The sequence below is a fragment of the Phacochoerus africanus genome, chromosome 3, assembly GCF_016906955.1.
Source record: "Phacochoerus africanus isolate WHEZ1 chromosome 3, ROS_Pafr_v1, whole genome shotgun sequence".
Classification (NCBI taxonomy): Eukaryota; Metazoa; Chordata; class Mammalia; order Artiodactyla; family Suidae; genus Phacochoerus; species Phacochoerus africanus.
Genome location: NC_062546.1, coordinates 19157601 through 19175044, shown reverse-complemented (window position 1 = coordinate 19175044; position 17444 = coordinate 19157601). Strand labels below are relative to the sequence as shown.

The 17444-nt window shown below is 58.1% G+C and overlaps 1 protein-coding gene across 1 annotated transcript; it reads right to left on the bottom strand.

Moving 5' to 3' along the window:
- Positions 1-529: 529 nt before the first annotated feature.
- Positions 530-6906, bottom strand: EMILIN3 (elastin microfibril interfacer 3). The gene is made up of 4 exons (XM_047771086.1): positions 6740-6906; positions 5334-5456; positions 3729-3952; positions 530-3487 (listed from the first exon to the last, which is right to left on the bottom strand). The coding sequence occupies exons 1-4, from the start codon at positions 6904-6906 to the stop codon at positions 1701-1703; spliced, it is 2301 nt and encodes a 766-aa protein (XP_047627042.1). The 3' UTR covers positions 530-1700.
- Between the last annotated feature and the right edge of the window lie 10538 nt (positions 6907-17444).

The following is a 17444-nucleotide window of genomic DNA, read 5'->3' as shown; positions in this document are numbered from 1 at the left end:
CCCTGCCTTAACTCCTGCTGGGACAGAAAGAGGAGGGAGGCCTCTACAAGGCTTTAGTCCTGTACACCTAGGAAAGGGCTTGTGGCAGCTGTGGGAAGGCACTCCCCTTTGGGGAGCCTGGACTGTACCCTCTGAAGCTGGGCCCTACGCAGCCCTGGCCCCTGCCCGCAACTCTGGAGCCAGATGTCATGGCTGCCCCATGCTTGTGCCTTGATATCAGCACATCCCAACCCCAGATGCTCCAGGCCCCCTCCACCATCTGGGAAGAGTAGGTTCCCAGGCAGCACCAGACTGAGGGAGTGTGGCTCCCATTTGGCTCAGCCCCACTCAACTTTCACCCACCTCCTCTCTGCACCTCTGCTGAGATCCAGTCCCAAACCCTGCCTGGGCAGATGGGGGCTGACCTTCCCTGACTCCCTTGCTGATCCGTTCACTGCCTGCCCAGCTGCTGAATGAGCTCTTGCCCAAGATGCTGTGGGAAGAAGTGCCGACACCCCTCCCACCGTCTCGGGGTAAGAAAGAACCTTTGGACAGGCTACAAGCTTTAATCCAGGCCTGCCCTCCCCACCAGCACTGAAGTGGAGGGCAGGCTCCCAAATGCTGAGAACCCAGAAGGCCAGGCTGCGGGGACCTGCACCACAGCGCAGGAGAGCCCGTGCTGTCGCGGGGAACCGGAGGCCAGGAGCCTCGGCTGGGATGGGTCTCTGGGAAGTGCGCAGGCCAGACAAACACTTGTGTCCTCATGTTGTACCTGAATTTCTCACCACTCTGTGAACATCCAGGCAGGGCTGGGGTTTTCCAAGGATGTTGGAAACTAGGCCTGGAGCCCTTTTCCTCCAGCTGTGGCCTCCTGCCCAGGATCTGGCCTCGTTCTGGCCACGACGTACACAAGGGCTGCCCTCTAGGAGAGAGGCCCTAACCTGGGGGTGGGGGGAAGCAGCTTTCCCCCCAGATGGAAAGGAGAGGACTGCGTGGGGACCGGAGTACCCTAAAAACATCCTTGGGGAAGGAAAGAAAAAGGGTAGGGTCTCCAAGCAGATCGTATGGACCCCGTCCTTTCCTCTGAGCATCCATGGCGGCCCCGGCACTCGCCTGGGGAGAAGATCCAAAGGAACAAACTCTTCACTGAGTCCTTGTGTTTCCATTCAGTCCTGAAGGACCCATGGGGTGGTGGAAACCCCTGGTCCTTGGTGCAGAAACAGCATCCGTGAAGCTGCCAGGAGGAGGGCAGTGCCAGTGGGCACCGCCTTCCTGAAGAAAGTGAGCCCAGACGGCTGAGAAGTGAAGCCAAGGGGACAGGGAAACTGGAACCCTCCATGGGCTTGGGGCTCTTGTCCACGGGCAAAGGCTGCTGTCAGAGAAGGGATTTGAAGGTCTTTGCAAGGGTGCTGGCTGGTGTGTCTGCAGAAAAGCAATTTGCAGACTACGGATCACGAGGTCTCTAAGAGCACCCCCCACCCCCCAGCCTTCAGGCATGAAGTACTGGCCTTGACCGCTATCTTGAATTGTCCAGCTGGTGCAGCATTGAGTGTTGGTGCCTAGACAGTCGGGTGGAGCTGGACCAAGACTTCCTTTGGGGCCCTCGGCAGTGGCATCCACGCTGGCCAGGGGAGGCTGGGAGGCCCTGCTGGGCAAGGCTGGGCTCTGGTGGAGGGCCCCAGGGGTGGCAGGACCTGGGGCTTGGGTCCTGTCCAGCCCACCTAGTTGCCCTGCCCTGGCCGCACCCGCTCGGCCAGCTGGGCCTGGCAGTCCAGCAGGTCATCCCGGAGGCGGGCGATGTCCTTGGCGTGCTGTGTCAGCGTGCGGTTCAGCTGGTCCACGTGACCCCACAGGCCCTCCCTGGGCCCAAGTGAGTCGGCTGGCAAATTGTCCAGGCCTGCAGCCAGCAGGCCCAGCCTCCCACAGGCACCTTCCACTCGGGCCACCCTCTGGTCGAAGTGGCCCACTGCGTGCTGGAGTGCCTGGGCTGTGTCCTGGCAGCGGCTGAGCCCACCAGCCACACTGGCCACACCAGCCTTGAGTTGCTCCAGCTCCCCCCGCAGGCTCAGAACCTGCCTGTGGCCAGCCCGTAGCTGAGAACCTTGGCTGCTGACCTGCTCCTGGATGGCTTGGACCTCGGCTTCCACCTTGCGTTCCCGCTCATCCAGGGATGTGTTGGCAGCCAAGAAGGCATCCGAGTACTGGCTGACAGAGTCACTGAGGCCCGTGAGCGACTTGCTCACAGAGTTCAAATTGACCTTGAGCAGGGTGATCTCGCCTTGGAGGGAGCTGCCCGTCGCTTCCGCCAGCTGCCCCTGGACCTCAGCCACGGTGCCATTGAGCTGCTGGAGCAGGACTGCGTGGCTGGCCACCTGACGCAGGAGGGCCTCGCTCCGGCTCTGCCAGGCCTTCACCTCGGCCACGAGGTTGTCCAGGATGGCTGAGGTGGTACTGGGTGTACACGAAGTCTCCAGTGAAACCAGCCGTTGCTCCAGCACGGCCAGCTCCGTCTGTACGAGGGGCCGAGCTGACCTGCCTGGGGGGGCGCTGTCATGGCTCAGGTCCCCGGCCAGTGTCACCAGGCGTTCCTCCAGCCTCTGCACACGCTCTTCCAGCATGGCCTGGTAGCCCCGCGCACCCCAGCCCCCCTCCCCCATCCCCCGACAGCAGCCTCTGGCTCCACCCTCTGTCCCATTGATGGTCTCTAAGCCCTCCAGCAGCCCAGCCACACCCCCCTCGAGCATGGCAGCAGAGAGCCGCGTGAGGTCATCCCTGCTGGGGGGGCTGTGTCCCCTCTGGGCCTCGGTCACCACCTGCAGGTTCCTCTCAAGGCTGTCCATGCGGGCACTGAGCAAGGCCAGCTGGCCACAGCAGCTGCCCCCACCAGCCACACTCAGGCCCTGCAGCCGAGTACCCAGCTGTGAGAGCTCCCTGCGCAAGGCCAGCTCCCGGCCGTCCAGGCTCTGGTGCAGCCTCCGGCTGGCCGCCTGGCCCTCCTCGCACTGCTGCCGCACCTCCTGCACCCGCAGATCGCACGCGCTCTGGACGCCCTGCAGCTTCTGCTCGAAGCCATCCAGTAGGCTCCCCCAGAGCCGGTGCAGCCGTCGGTCCACATATTCGTCCAGCAGTGCCAGGGAGGTGAGCGGAGATGGGGGGGCCTCCCTCAGCCGCTGCAGGTGAGCCTCGTGGCCGAGGGCTAATCCATGCACCTCGTCCAGCAGCTGCACCTTGGTCCGAAGTGTGTTGCTCACCTCTGTGACTTTGCTCAAGATCTCGTGCAGGGGAGGTGTGAGCAGTCCTCCAGTTGTCTCTCCAGGGTTCACAAATCCCTCGGGGATGACTCCAAAGCCCACAGGGGTGGCAGGGACCCTGGGGCCACCAGTCTTCTTATTGGGATCTTCATGGCTGGCCACTAGGCCACTGAGGGTACCATATGCTTGTGCCAGGCGCTGGACATCAGCCTCCAGGCGTTCCAGCCGTTCGCCAAACAGCCCCGGGGCTTTCCGTCCTGGGAAAGAGGAGAGTACCCCAGGGCATCACTGGCCTGGCCCTCTCAGCCTGTCCTGTTGCTGGGCCGCCTGAGACTTTTTTGTCCCAAGCCAGCCCTGCTGGGGGCCTTGCCTCCTCAGCTGTGGGAGGGGCTCTGGGGGCTTCACCCTCCAGCCCTGCTCAAGCAGCCAGCCTGGATCAGCCTAGATCAATCCCCGGAAGTCCCATCCCTTGGCAAGGGTCTCCACGGGCACACTCACCATGGGGGCTGGGGGCCACTCTGCTGGAAGGAAGGGGCCTGGGACCTGGGCCCACCTGCCCTGAGGGAATCTGGGGCTCGGGCGCCGGCTGAGGTGGGGTGGCCCCGTGATCCGCGAGGTGCTTGGGGCAGCCTTCTCCAGTGAGGCCAGGGCAGCAACGCCAGGCGAGGTCCGTCACCGTCTTGTAGCCCACCTTGTATTTGGGTCTGAGCACTGTGCGGTACCTGGGCCAGGGATGAGGAGAGGGCAGGGCTCTGCACCTGTGGCCTGAGGCTCCTGCCTCCTGGCAGGTGACCCTGGCCCCTGGCTGGGGTTCAGGGCCACTTTCAGACACTGGTCTAGATGTCTCCTCCTGTAACCACACCATCAGCATTTTTCCTTTTTCTGTGCTTAAGGTGACAGGGAGGTGGGGTGGAAGCAGGCCCTGCAGAGGCTCAGAGATGGGCTGGGGAAGGGAGCAGAGAGAAGTCCTGCCCTATCCTGTTTGCTTGGGGAAAAGGCTAGTGGGAACTTAGCCCAAGACTCCCAAGACCACTTGGACCCCCTCTGGCTCAGACTACCATCAGATATTTCACTCTGGGAGTTCCCACTGTGGTACAATGGGATTGGCAGCATCTTGGAAGCGCTGGGATGCAGGTTCAATCCCTGGCTCGGGATGATGGGTTAAGGACCTGGTGTTGCCGCAGCTGTGGCTTAGGTTGCAACTGTGGCTCAGATCTGATCCCTGGCCTGGGAACTCCATATGCTGTGGGGCAGCCAAAAAAAAAAAAAAGGAAAAAGAAAAGAAAGAAAGAAGAGAAATTCCACTCTGCCATTGGTGGTCCCTTGAAAAATCCTCATGAAACCCCAGCCCTTTTCCACTGGGTGGATGAGGGGACCGTGCTGGAGCTGGGGGAGGCAGCCCTTCACACTCCCTACTTGGGGGCCCCTCCTCCCTGGCCTCCTCTGGGAATTCAGCCCTGGGCCCAGAGGCTGGCTGAAGGGCACCTCTGATTGTGAGCACAGTGGGCAAGGCCCAGGGGCGCAGGGCAGCACCCACCGCTGGCACTCTCTCACCTCTTCAGCTGTGTACCTGTTTGCCCACTGACACACGGGAGCAAAAACGTTTGTTTTCACATACACATTTGAACATTTCCAAGTACAGACCTGTGCATCGCACCTATGTGTGATAGCACATGCCCGCAGAGAACCCCCAGCTTTCTAGCTAAAGCCCCCAAATCTGGCTTCTGTCCTCTCTGCCTTGGTCTGCCTTCTCCATGATCGCCACCACCCTCCCTGGGTCGACCCAGGGCCCCCTTTGAGATCAGCCATCATAACTCTGACCCTCTGCTCTCCTCTGCTTTTCCTCCTCTACTCCCTTTGCCTCTGCTGCTTCCTTCTTGCCTTGTGTGCTTCTCCCCCAGGAACCCTCCCCTGGTCCCCCGTGGGCTCCAACCTGAGCCTGCCCTGGCTTCTCCCCAGCCCTCTCCATCCGGCCTGTATGGTGAGAGCGTTCGGCGCTCTGGAGTCCAAGGAGTTGTGGAGTTGGCTGCTACTCTCAGCTGAAGGCAGGCTATGGGCTTGTGCCCAGGGATCCTGAGTCGGTGGGATGAGGGGTGTACTCACGTGACTGTCCCGGGGCACTTGGGCCCCCATCTGCACTGCCGATAGTCAGCCTTTATGTAGCTCTCTGCTCCCTCCTGTAGGACACAGGTCACATTCCTGTGCACAACGTACGCACAGAGGGCCCTGCGGGGGGAATGGCATCCTTGGAATATCTGACCTGTGCCAGGCCCACCGAGGCTTTGGCTCCTTCCCTCCACCGACTGTGGGCCTTGGCAAGAGACCAGACTCCCATCTCTCCTCTACCCCTTCTTGTTCCTGGGGTCCAACCCCACTGCTGGTCTCCTGATCCCAGGCTCCCCAGTGGGTTGGTCACTGTAAGTGCTCTACTGAACCAGGAGCCCAGAGCAGCTGCCCTTCTTGAGGTCTCACCTCTGCTTGCCCTGCCTAGAGAAAAAGCCTCCCCTAGGTTCCCCCCAAGAGCCTTGCCACATTCCCCACCCTTCTCTAACTCCCTCATGGGCTGCCCAGCTCCTTATCTCAACATGGAATCTTCTCAGATCCCAACTTAGTGCCTTTGAGACCACACATCTCATCCCTCCTCCCCTGACTGACTCCTGGGGAATGCATCCCACCTTGTACTTTTCCAGCCCAGGCCATGGCTCTTGGTTCCCTGCTCGCAGGTCACTTTTTGTACCACTTCCTCCAGGAAGCCTGCCCTGACATGCCCAGGCTGACTGAGGGTTAGGGTTAGGGTACACTCCTCCTAGAATAGCCTTCAAACTCAGCTAGAGTTCAAACTCAGTTAGCAGCCCAGGCAGGGCCCCAAACTCACCTGAAGCTACTGAAGACTAGACGCTAAGGCAGGGGAGGGCCTGTAGCCTCTCTCACTGGCCTGGGCTGGGGAGGTGGCTGCCTGGCATAAGTGTACCACCTACTGCAATCCGGCTCTGGAGCCACAACACGGGTCCAGGACCCAGGAGCCCCCACCGGCTCTGCGGCCCAGCCAAGTTGGGGCTCCCAAAGGGTTGCGGGGTCCAGGGTGACCGTGGAGGATGGCGAGCCGCTGGGCACACGGCTCCATCTCCTACCTGGCCCTGGCCAGGGAGAGAGGAAACGCCTGGTGTGGGATGGGGGTGGCCCCGCGTGTTCCGTGCGCAGACCGCCCGCCCTCCCTCCCTCCACTCCCTCCACCTGGTCCGCTGCGCCGGGAGTCTGCACACAGCGCAGCTGGAAAATGTTACTTCGCTGGAAAGGTTTCCGCGGGCACTGCCAGGACCCCAGCCGCCGCGCCGGCTCCCCTCGGCTTATTTTCCTTCGCCAGTCCCGCAGCCCCCCGGAGTGTGGGGAGCCCGCCCCGGCGGGGGCTCGGCCTCGGGTGCCCGGTGCCCCCGCGTGCGGCCGGGGCAGGTGGGAGCGCCGCCTGGGCCGATCCCTCCCGCTTCCCGCCCGGGGCATGGCCCGCTTACTTGTGCGGCCCCGGGCGCAGCCGAGGACGCCATCCCGTCGTGTAGAGGCTGTAGCGGGAGGCACCGGGCTGCACGGGCCGCGCGAGGAGCGGGGTGCCCTTGGCCTGCGCCCCCGAGAGCAGCGCCGCGACGGCGCACAGCCAGACCGGCAGGCGGCGGCGGCCCATTGCGGCCCCCGGGTCTCCACCTGGCCCCGCGCGGGGCCCCCGCCGGGTGTCGGCTCGCCGCCCCACCGCTCGCCCGCCCGGGTCCCGCCGCCGGTCGCGGCCCCCGGAGCTCGCTGGCCCGGCCGCCTGGCGCTTCACGGCTGCTGCGTCCCGCCGAGTGGCCGGCGCTGCTCGCGGCTGGGGCCGCCGAGGGGAGGCGGGAGGCGGGATCTGCGCGGATTAGCATAAACTTGGGGCCGCGTCGCTCTGTTCCGCCGGCCCCCTCACCGCCGCCAGCCCCCCGCCCCAGCTCGAGCTGACGCCCGAGGGGCCGCCCGAGAGCAAGAGGTTAAGACAAGAGCAGCCCGGGAGTGGAGGGGCGCAGGCCGTCGCGCCCCTGGAGGTCCCCCGAATACATGCGTCCACTACTGTCGTCAGACCCTTGGGGCAGGCCTGAGCATGGGGCTTTCTAAGAGCTGCCCACCTGCGGGACACTCTGGTCTTAAAAGCCGTGTGCGCCCGGGAGGCACGGTCCAGGGTTCTGGAGCTGGGGCAACACCTCTGTAGCCACCTCCTTGGAATAGGCCCCAGACGGTCCCTGTTGGCTAGCTCTGCTTCCTTGCAGCATCACTGTTCCCAGGTGCCCAGGACAGCTGATAACTCTGCTGGCCCCTCCCAGGGCATCTGAACCCCTCCCTTGCCCCCTCTGCCACCCAGTCCAGCAGCCAGGCTGTCCTTCTGTTTCCTGGTGCAGTCACTCTCATCTCTCTCAGGTCTTGGCTGCACCCAGCCCCCAAGGCCAGTCACCTCTCAACCCAGCCAAGGATGCTCTGCTTCTCTTTGTGTAACTAAAGCTCTTAACCAGCTGGACGGAAGCACTGGTTCACTTTCAGTGTCTGGTCAAAGAAAACCTTTAGGTCTTTCTCACAAGCAGCTAAGGTAAGGCTTCCTTCACATTTCCCTTGTGAAACTGACTCCTGGAAGCCGAGTTGATCCTCACAGTCATCCTCACTCAGTACCATCTTGTTGACTGTCTAAGCTGCAAGAAGCCTTTTGAATCCTAATTCTGCCATCCTACCAAGGAGCACTTTCCTACGCAGGTGACCACAGCCATCTATGTCTTTACCCAAGGTGTGCAGAAGGCACGGGACGCTGAGGCACACCTGGAAAGCCCCCCATCCCCCAACCGGACTTTGAGATGTGAATTCACACCTTTTGGGAAAAGCGATGCTATCAAGGGTGCCTCTCCCAGCCATGCTGGTTTGTGGGTCCCGGGGGCACGCACCTGAGCCAAGCAGGCCAGCTGTTCCCTCTCTGGGATCTGGAATTGGAACACAGAGGCTGATGGTGGTCTGGGCTCCAGGTGGAAGCTGTATTTGTTTCCCAGGGCGGCTGTAATGAATTACCACAGATTCAGTGGCTTAAAACAACAAAGTGGAGTTCCCCCATGGCTCAGTGCGTTAAGGATCTGGCATTGTCACTGCTGTGGCTCTGGTTACAGTAGTGGCATGGGTTTGATCCCTGGCCTGAGAACTTCTGCATGCCATGGGCGTGGCCAAAACAAAAAATAAACAAAACCACCCAGAAATGTATTCTCCCACAATCCTAGAGGCTTGAAGTCTGAAATCAAGGTGTCAGCTGGGCCACACTTTCCTCCAGGGAAAAATCCTTCCTTGTCTCTTCCAGCTTCTAGTGGCTCCTGGCAGCCCTGTCACTCTTTGGCTTGTAGCTGCATCTCCCAATGTCCACTTCTGTCTTCATGTGCCATTCTCTCTTGTGTCTCTTTATGGCCTTCTCACGTGGCCATTGTCTGTGTGTCTCTGGGTAATTTTCTCTTATGAGGACACCTGTCATTGAGTTTAAGGGCTATTCTAATCCAGAATGACCTCATCTTAAGTAATTACATCTGCAAAGATCCTTTTCCAAATCAGGTCACATTCTGAGGTTCTAGGTGGACATGAATTTGGGGGGAACTCCATTCATGGCAGGTCCCTGAGGGGTAGTGAGAGGACAGACCAGGGCATGCCAAAGCCACAGCTCTGCGGGAGTTATGGGGAAGCAGAGGAAAAGCTCTCAGGAGAGTGGGGTGGAGTAGAGGGACTGTATACTCAGGGAGAAATGTGGTGAGTTCATTTGGTGACTGGCTTCCTCTGCCTGCTTCCAATAACCCACTTCACTTGAGCTCCTTGAATGGGTTTCTGATCCCAGCAAATGATGCCTGTCCAAGACAGCCTTTCATCCACAGCCACAAAGCCACCAAATGTGCTCCAGCCTTTAACAAAGACATCCATCTTGCCAGGCAAGATACACAGTATCCATAACACCATCTTTGTAAGCATTGAATTTCCACTTCTGAGAAAGCAAGAGCCATCAAAGTGGGGGGTGAGCAGAGCCTGCTCTTCACGCTAAACTGGGTTCTGACTGCCTGGCAGCACTGCCCAGCCGGCTCTGGAAAGAACTCCCCCCGCCCCCTGCCCCAGAGGCTGTGATCCTTTTCCAAGGGGTCCCACCCCTTCCTCTCACTCCCTTCCTCAGCCCAGATGTGGGACCCACAACTCAGAGGGAGGAGGCTGGACCTTGTCTGAACTTGGAAAAGCCTACATAACAAGGGGCTGAAAGGACAGACGGAGCCCTCTTCCCCCTTCCCCAGGTGGCTCCCTCTCTAATTGCAAAGGTTTGGGGAGCCAGCACTGGGGCCCCATCCTGGCAGGGGAGGAGGACATAGGTGGGGAGATGCTTGGGCTCTTGGCTGTATCCAACCAAGGACTGGGGTTTCCCCCGCAGATGATGAGGCCACTTTGGAGCTGCAGACGGGAAACCTAGGGAGGCCAGAGGCAAGAGGAAGGCACTCATGTCCTCCCCTTCTCAGACTGGACCTTCCACACCTGGATGGAGGCGGGCTGAGGGGCACACACAGGGTCACACTTTCTGTTCATGGGAACACGCAGGGCCACATCCAGACACACCCTATCTATTCCTCTCCACTTCCAGACACACACGCAGAAGCATATCTCCCCCAACTTTCACTAGCCTCTGGTGACAGACGTGCCACCTCTCTCTTCTGGGAGAATGGAGGATGTCATTGGGGTGACAAGATAACCCTGGACATGAATGAGTGAGATCTTGCCTTTAGAGTCCAGTGGGGGGGGTCATGAGTGGGCAGATCTGCTGGACTCCAGCATCCCTCTTTCCTCCCTGGGCTCCCTGGGGAAGAAGGAAGAACTGGCTCCTTGAAACAGAGAATGGGTCTCAGGAAGACAGATGGTGAGCTCACCTGGAGCTCCAGTGCTTGGTGTCCCAGTCACCTGCGGCAGCCCCTCCCTGCCTCCCTGTGCTTCTGAGAACCCAAGGTGGTCCCTGTCGCCTCTCCAGGCTCCACAGTCACCCCAGGATGTGCTCTCCTTTTTGACTGAGGCCCTACTGTGTAAGATCATTGAGACGTTTTCTCCTGAAAGAGACAGAGATAGAAAGCACTGAAACTGCTGGCTTTCTGGCACAAGTCCTTCCCATCACAGGGGAGGCCCCGCCACTGGGAGAAGCACACCCACCTCCCTGAGCCACCTGGCGCAGCTCAGCCTCTCTACACAGGGGGTACCCCGGCAAGTGCTGTGCGGCAAGGTCCTGCCCGTGTCCCCTCACTTGGCCACATAAACATCAGTGCACTCAGAGCCCAAGTGGCACCTTGACTACACTCACACCATCAAAAGAGGTTACTGTCAAATCCACACGCGCTTCTAGGGCAGGGGTTTGGAGTGACCGCTGCCAGCTGGGCAGAAGCGTGGCCTCTTTGGCACCCTGGAGTGGGTAGACAGGCAGCCCCAAGGTGAGGGCCTGAGAGTCCAGACATCAGGGAAACTGATGAGCCCAGGTGACAACTTTCATTGAGTGGGAGTTGCTTAGAAGCAACTTAAAAATTGTGCAGCGCCGATGGGGCCTCAGCATGGACACATGCAAACCAGATGCATCCATTATGCAAATCACATGCAAATACATGCATGGGCCTCCTGACCACTGCAAATGCTAGATGTGGCCCTTGGGGACCCTGAGTTTGGCTGAGCCAGGCTGTGGGGCTGGGAGATGACCCAGGACTTGACAGTGTCTTATGGTAGGCAGGAGGGGCTCAGTTCCGAGGCCCTTCACCCCTTCATACACCGGGGGTGAAGGAACCAGACAGGGAGTCGATCAGACCTCCAGTGACAAGTTCCATGACCTTCATGGAGTCACCTCACCCTGCTGAGCCTCTGTCTTCTCATCTGTAAAATGGCTGACCACAAGGACTAATTGAGAACATCAGCTAAAGGTCTCATCTGCATGGCCTGGGGCCAGGCTCAGAGTCCTTCCCTGGGTGGTGGACGGCTGGGATTCTTTGACTGAAAAGCAGGGTCTTCAAGGGCAACAGCACGGCTGTGGGCTTGGGGAGGGTCAGGGCTAGATGGGCCAAGAATCCACATACTTCCCATTTTTAGACTCTGTCAACGGTCCCACTTGACAGGGATGTGGTGGATGCTGGCAGTACCCTGCCAGACCCTGTGTCCGGTCAGTGTGCTTAGCTTACCACCCCCACCTTGCTCTAATGCCCATAGCGGCCCCTCCTGCAGACTGCCCTGCCCTTGGCTGGTGAGGGCCACCTGCCCTGGGAAGTCCCAAACCCTCCCATCCCACAGCCAAGGACTGGCTGATACAGGGAAGCAAGCAGCCAGCCTCCCTGCCTCAAGGGGACAGCTCCGGCGTGGTTAGATCCCGAGCTCCCCCTGGCTTGGCCACATCTAGACTCCACCTGAGATCCCGTTCTTGCTCTGCCCCTTTTCCTCTCCTGCTTCCCTCCTTCCTCTCACCTGTGTCTCTCCTGAGCGCTCCCTTAATAAATCACATGTTCCTCAATCCCTGTTTCCAGCTCTGCTTCTGGGAAACCCAACCCAAGACAGGGAGACAACCCTGCAATCAGAGAGGGATAAGAATGTGGTGCTCGAAGTTCCCATCATGGCTCAGTGGAAATGAATCTGACTAGCATCCATGAGGACGTAGGTTCAATCCCTGGCCTCCATCAGTGGGTTACGGATCTGGTGTTGCCGTGAGCTGTGGTGTAGGTCACAGGCACTGCTTGGATCCCACATTGCTGTGGCTGTGGTATAGCCCAGCAGCTACAGTTCCAATTCAACCCCTAGCCACAGGTGCAGCCCTAAAAAGACAAAAACACAAACAAACAAACAAAAACCGTGATGCTCACTAAGGTCAAGGACCACAGGGCGGCATGGGGTCACAGAGGACAAAGTGACCAGAGTTGGAGACAGGGTCGGAGACGTCACCATAGACAGGTACCACTAGAGTTCAAAGAAGAGAGAAAAAGCAGCCAGGTGGTGGCCACAGCACGTGCAAGCCATGGGGACAGGAGACAGCCTGGGGGTCTGGAGAATCCTACAGAGCTTCAGCGGGTGCCTAGCCACCAAAGAGTTTGGTGGGGTCAGAAAAGAGGGTATACTCTTTTGAATACCCCCTAAAGAGTCTGGGCTTTACAGCAGGGGAATGCCACATATAGAGGTATCCCCAAAAATGTCCCTTGGCTGCCACAGCTTGGAGCAGGGCCTGGGAGGCAGCCCCTGCAATGATCAACAACAGGCATGGAAGAGGGAGTGGGGGGATAGGAAGTGAATCCCAGAGGCTTTCAGGACAGGGAGCTGAGTGGTGTTAGCAGCTGCTCTGCAGGGTATGGAGGTGGGAAGGATTCTGGAAGGTGCCAGGCAGACCAAATGCCAGAGAAAATGTCAGGATGGGGCTGGGTGACCACGTGCTGTCAGGTGTGGGGAGAGAGGAGGGTGCAACAAGCTGTGCAGGGCAGGGGTCAGCATCCCCCATGCTGGCCACAGGGCAGCCACAGCCAGGCCATCCTGAGCAGGATGCCTGGGTGAAGGTGGGTGCTGATGAGAGTGGGTGGCACAGCTGGCCCAGTGCCAGCCATCAGCAGCCTGGGAGCTGCTCCCACAGAAGGGGCGGGTGCAAGGCCCTGGGAGGGACTCGCCTTCTCTCTCTTCTATTCATGGGCACCAGAGTAAAAACTACACAGGATTACCGCTGGGGACAGAGGAGGCAGGCGCAATGGGCGGGTGCAGAGCGGCCACGCCAGGGCAGGGAGGAGGGGGCTACCCTCACCAAGTGGGGGATGGGTGGTGGTCATTGCCATGGAAACTCACGCTTGGATGGGCAGAACCTGACCTCTACCCAGACACTGCCCTTATCTCAAACCTGCTCTGCCTGAATTCCTTAATTCTCCAGGACGTCTGCTGGGCACTCACTCCCTGCTGGAAGCACAGGCAGGTGGGCTGAGACTCTGTGCTCAAGGCATCAGGGACTGGGGGGAGAGGTGGCTAAGAGCTGGGAGGGGCCCCACGAGGGGTCAGGAAAGGGGTCTGGGGAGGGGAGAGGGGCAAGAGAAGCAGTGAGAGTGGAGCTCTGCAGGAGGGGGTGCTTCCATGTACAGGCCAAGGACTTGGGGGTGGTGCAGGGAGATACTTGGTCTTTGTCCCCATGATCTACTCACCTGCCACTTCTCTTGGATGCTGTCATCTTTCTGCCTCGAGCTCCCTTCCCGACTGACAGTCCTTGATGCAGGGGCCCCTTCCTCCCTGTGTTTGCTGAATGGATGAACATGAACCATGGGTCCCTTTGTAGCCATGCGGCAGGTGCAACTGGGGAGGCTGGGGATCCAGGCAAGAGATGCTGAGGGTGAGAACGGACAGGCATTTGGAGGGAGAGCTGCCAGGCTTCCAAGAGCTGCTAGAGAGATGCGTCAGGGCCAAGGTCAGAGTCATGGGCCCGCACCCTGGCAGGGTCCCAGGCTGTCTCCCTGCCCATTTCACACTTAGCACTAGGAAATACATTTGGCATCTATTCAAATGGCTTCCAGCCAGGGCCTGACCTCTCTGACCCCCAGACAGAGCAGCCCACCCACCTGCTCTTGCCACCCACCATGTGACCCATGGGACCTTCCCCAGGTCACGACTCTGCAGCCGGGGGCTCCCACATTCCTGGCTGCACTGGCGTTGGCCGGCAGCCCCAATTCCTTTGGGAAAGGGCCGGCAGGAGGCTCCCACGGTGGGACTTTATCCCTCCCTCCCCTCCCCCACCTTGGGGGCTGGGCTGGGTCAGGGCACCCTCCTCCCCCGCAGCCTGCATCTCATCACTACCCACGCTGTCTGTCTACCAATTACTGAACATGTCTACAATCGCAGCCCCCTTCCCTCACACCTCCTCCTCCCATGCCTCCCTCTGTCCCCTCACAGAGACCCTGGATGGAAGAGGAGAGGGGGACAGGGCACCCACTGACGGTGCAGGCCAGAGCTGCTGCTGTGTAGGCGAGGATGGATGGGAAGGAGAGTGTCCAGGAAGGTTAGAAGGAGAACTGATGACTTCCAGGGGCTCCAGGATGACTCCAGGTGTCCAGCTCAGGGGTCCTTTCTGTTGGAACAGGGAGGGGGAAGACACAGTGTGGAGGGAAGCCAGGTGCCTACAGGTACCCTGGAGGAGCTGGGTGTCCCATTTGTCCATTGCCTCTTCCCAGAAGGGGTGTAGGGGCAGTGGGCCTCTAGGGCTAGGTCAGGAGGCCAGTCCTACACACACCATTCCACTGGTGTCTAGGATTCCCGCAGGATCCACAGGGAAGTGCCAATCAGTGGTCCCAGGGGCCTCGCTCCTCCCAGATAAGGGGGGAGGGGAGCAGGTCAGAGGTCATGAGGGTGAGATGCCCCCCATCAGCCACCCCTTGTTCCTCCAGCCTGGCAAACCACCGCCTACCCTTTCTGCTTCGGGTCCCTGTGTCCCCATCCTTTTCCTTCTCCCCTCGATCTCTCCAGGCCGCCTGTGCACCAGCCCTCTCTCTCTCCTCCTCAAACCTCCTTCTCTATTCCCCATAATCAGGAAGAGCCTCGATTACCCATTGCCAGGTGGGTGGCTCTCCCAGGAGGGGATGGGAGATGGCTACACTCTGCCCGGGAGAGGGCCACCCTCCCTAGAATGGGCTGATGGCTCCGAATACTGGGGAAATGAAGACTCCCACCCTCCAAAAAGGTTCTCATAATGAAACAAATTGAAGGTTCATAACCTGCCCTATCTGGTTTGTCTAAAGCTGGAGAGAAGTGAACTCACTGGCCAAAGTTAAGACCGTGGCAATGAAGAGATCCCTCCCCAAAGGGGTCTGTGTGGTACGGAAAGAAAGCCGGGAGGTTTATGGTGAAAACTGAGGAAGAGTCAGTGAAGGAGATGAGGAGGGTGTGGTCAGAGGAGCAGAAGGAGCCCGGGTGGGGGTGGGGAGTGGTGCCAGCTGAGACCAGGGAAGAGACTCAGAGAAGCCACAGGACTTGATTTCTGACCAAGGCAGAGAGCAGTGGGGCCCTCGGCCTGGACCTAGTGGGGCTGAAACAGGGAGAGGTGGTGAGGAGAGGGGACAGTGTCTATGGCAGGAAGGTGGGAGAGGACAAAGGCAGACGATGAATGAGTCCAGAGAAGGTCCAGAGAAGGCTGGAAGAGCTCAGCCTGTTTCAAGGTGAGAGGAAGGAGCCAGAGAGAGGGAGGCCAGGCCCCTAAAGGGATGGGACCCAGGCCCAAGTGGGAGGATGGAAGGAGGAGGAGGATGGGGAAGACGTGGGAAGCTGAGAGCCTGCAGGTGCAATGGAGGAGGAGGAGGGGCTTCTTGTGCTGAAGGGTGAGGTTCTCTCTCAGGATCTGGGGCGAGGATGGAGGGATGTGTAGCCGGCGCCACGGAGAAGTGCAGGTTTGAGGAAGGGCTGCAGGGAAGGGGCCCTGGAGAGACTGGATCACAGAGTGTGTGGTGGCTGCCAGGCCCCAATGACTTCCCACTGAGCACAGCCCTCCATGGCTGCAGGCTGGGTGCCAAACCTCAGCTTATCGGGCTTATCCAGGGCTGTGTGCAGATCTGGGGAGGGAGAGGAGGGACCTGAGGGCATAAGGATTGGGTGCTCCCCCACCCAGGTCCCCCAAGGAGAACAAATTTAGAATTGGCAGGAACATGACAGCACCTTCAAAAATTATCTGAAGTAAGTGTAAATTATTAAACATGGCTCTGCTATTCGCTTTGTGTCACTCTAAAAGAAAAAAAAAAAAGCACACATTTTCAGGGTGAGAGTAAAGAAAAAAACAAAGGGAAATATGAATGTTAGGGAACACCTTAACTGATGCTGGCATTTCTGTGGCCCTTTCTACCCAGCCGGTGTCACCAGCCTGCCCACCTGCCCAGCTTGTCTCTCTCTATGGTTGCAAACATTTCTCACTATTCTTCAGTTTTTGACGTCTTGACCAAAGCTGGCTGTGGTTTCTTTCTTAGTAATTGCGATTATTTAAGTACAGTCTATTGTCATTTTCCATCAGGGAACTGAGGCTATCCAAGGAGTTAAGAGATGGTACAGATTTTTCCAGAATCATTAACACCTGGCACTAAAATCAAGTGACTGACACCATTCCAAGCCAGGGGTCACTTACGGAATTGAAGGTAAACGCTGAGTAATACAGCCTATCAAAAAAACAAAACAAAACAAAAAAGCACGTGTTTTGTGCAAACCATAGGATTGTTAAGAGTCCTGGTAATTAGAAATATCTAGCGTTTTGTGTTTGCCAGTTTCTACTGCAAAAAAGCCAATCTTGGAGAAGCTAACATGTTTACCAGGATTATGCCTTGTAAATCTTTTTCTTCTTTCTTTCTTTTTTCCTTTTTTGTCTTTTCAGGGCCACACCCACGGCATATGGAGGTTTCCAGGCTAGGAGTCTAAGGAGAGCTACAGCTGCCAGCCTACGCCAGAGCCACAGTAACACAGGATCCAAGCTGAGTCCGCGACCTACACCACAGCTCACGGCAACACCGGATCCTTAACCCACTGAGCAAGACCAGGGATCGAACACGCAGCCTCATGGTTCCTAGTCAGATTCGTTTCCGCTGCACTAAGACGGGAACTCCTCTTTCTTTTTCTTTCTTTCAGCCACACCTGCAGCATATGGATATGGAAATTTCTGGGTTAGCGGTTGAATCAGAGCAGATGCAGGCCTATGATACAGCCATGGCAACACCGGATCATCAAACCCACATCCTCACGGGCACTATGTTGGGTTCTTAACCCACTGAGCCACAGTGGAAACTCCACGTCTTTTTCTGATGGTGTATTTTTGGAGTTGTTGGCGATCAGAGTAAGAACTAAAGGAGACGAAATCTTTTGATCAGTGAAGAGGAGTGATGATTTCTACAAAATGTGCAAATTCTAAATAAACTGCTGAAAAAAATAAAAACCTAAATGTTGCAGGGGTTGTAATACTATCTCCCCAGCTTTAAAAAAGAAAAAAGTACTGAACCCCAGTGTTGGGTCCATGGAGATTCCTGGTGTTGTTCCCTTTCTTGCAGTGTGTGCTTAGAAGTTTCCATAATAAATTTTTTTTTAATTTAAGAAAAAAAAAAAAAAGGAAAGGATGGAACAATTGACAATAGATACCGGTTGTTCCTCTTTTTCCTTCTCATTTTGGAAGCTTTACTCTATGTTGCCTTCCACTAGTGACCTTCCCTT

Excerpts from the sequence above, each read along its gene's own strand:
- EMILIN3 (XM_047771086.1), bottom strand. The coding sequence starts at position 6,906 with ATGGGCCGCCGCCGCCTGCCGGTCTGGCTGTGCGCCGTCGCGGCGCTG. Across the intron at positions 5,457-6,739 it reads CTGCGCCCGGGGCCGCACAA|GGCCCTCTGTGCGTACGTTG; the intron begins GTAAGCGGGCCA and ends TTCCCCCCGCAG. Across the intron at positions 3,488-3,728 it reads AGTGGCCCCCAGCCCCCATG|GACGGAAAGCCCCGGGGCTG; the intron begins GTGAGTGTGCCC and ends CCTCTTTCCCAG.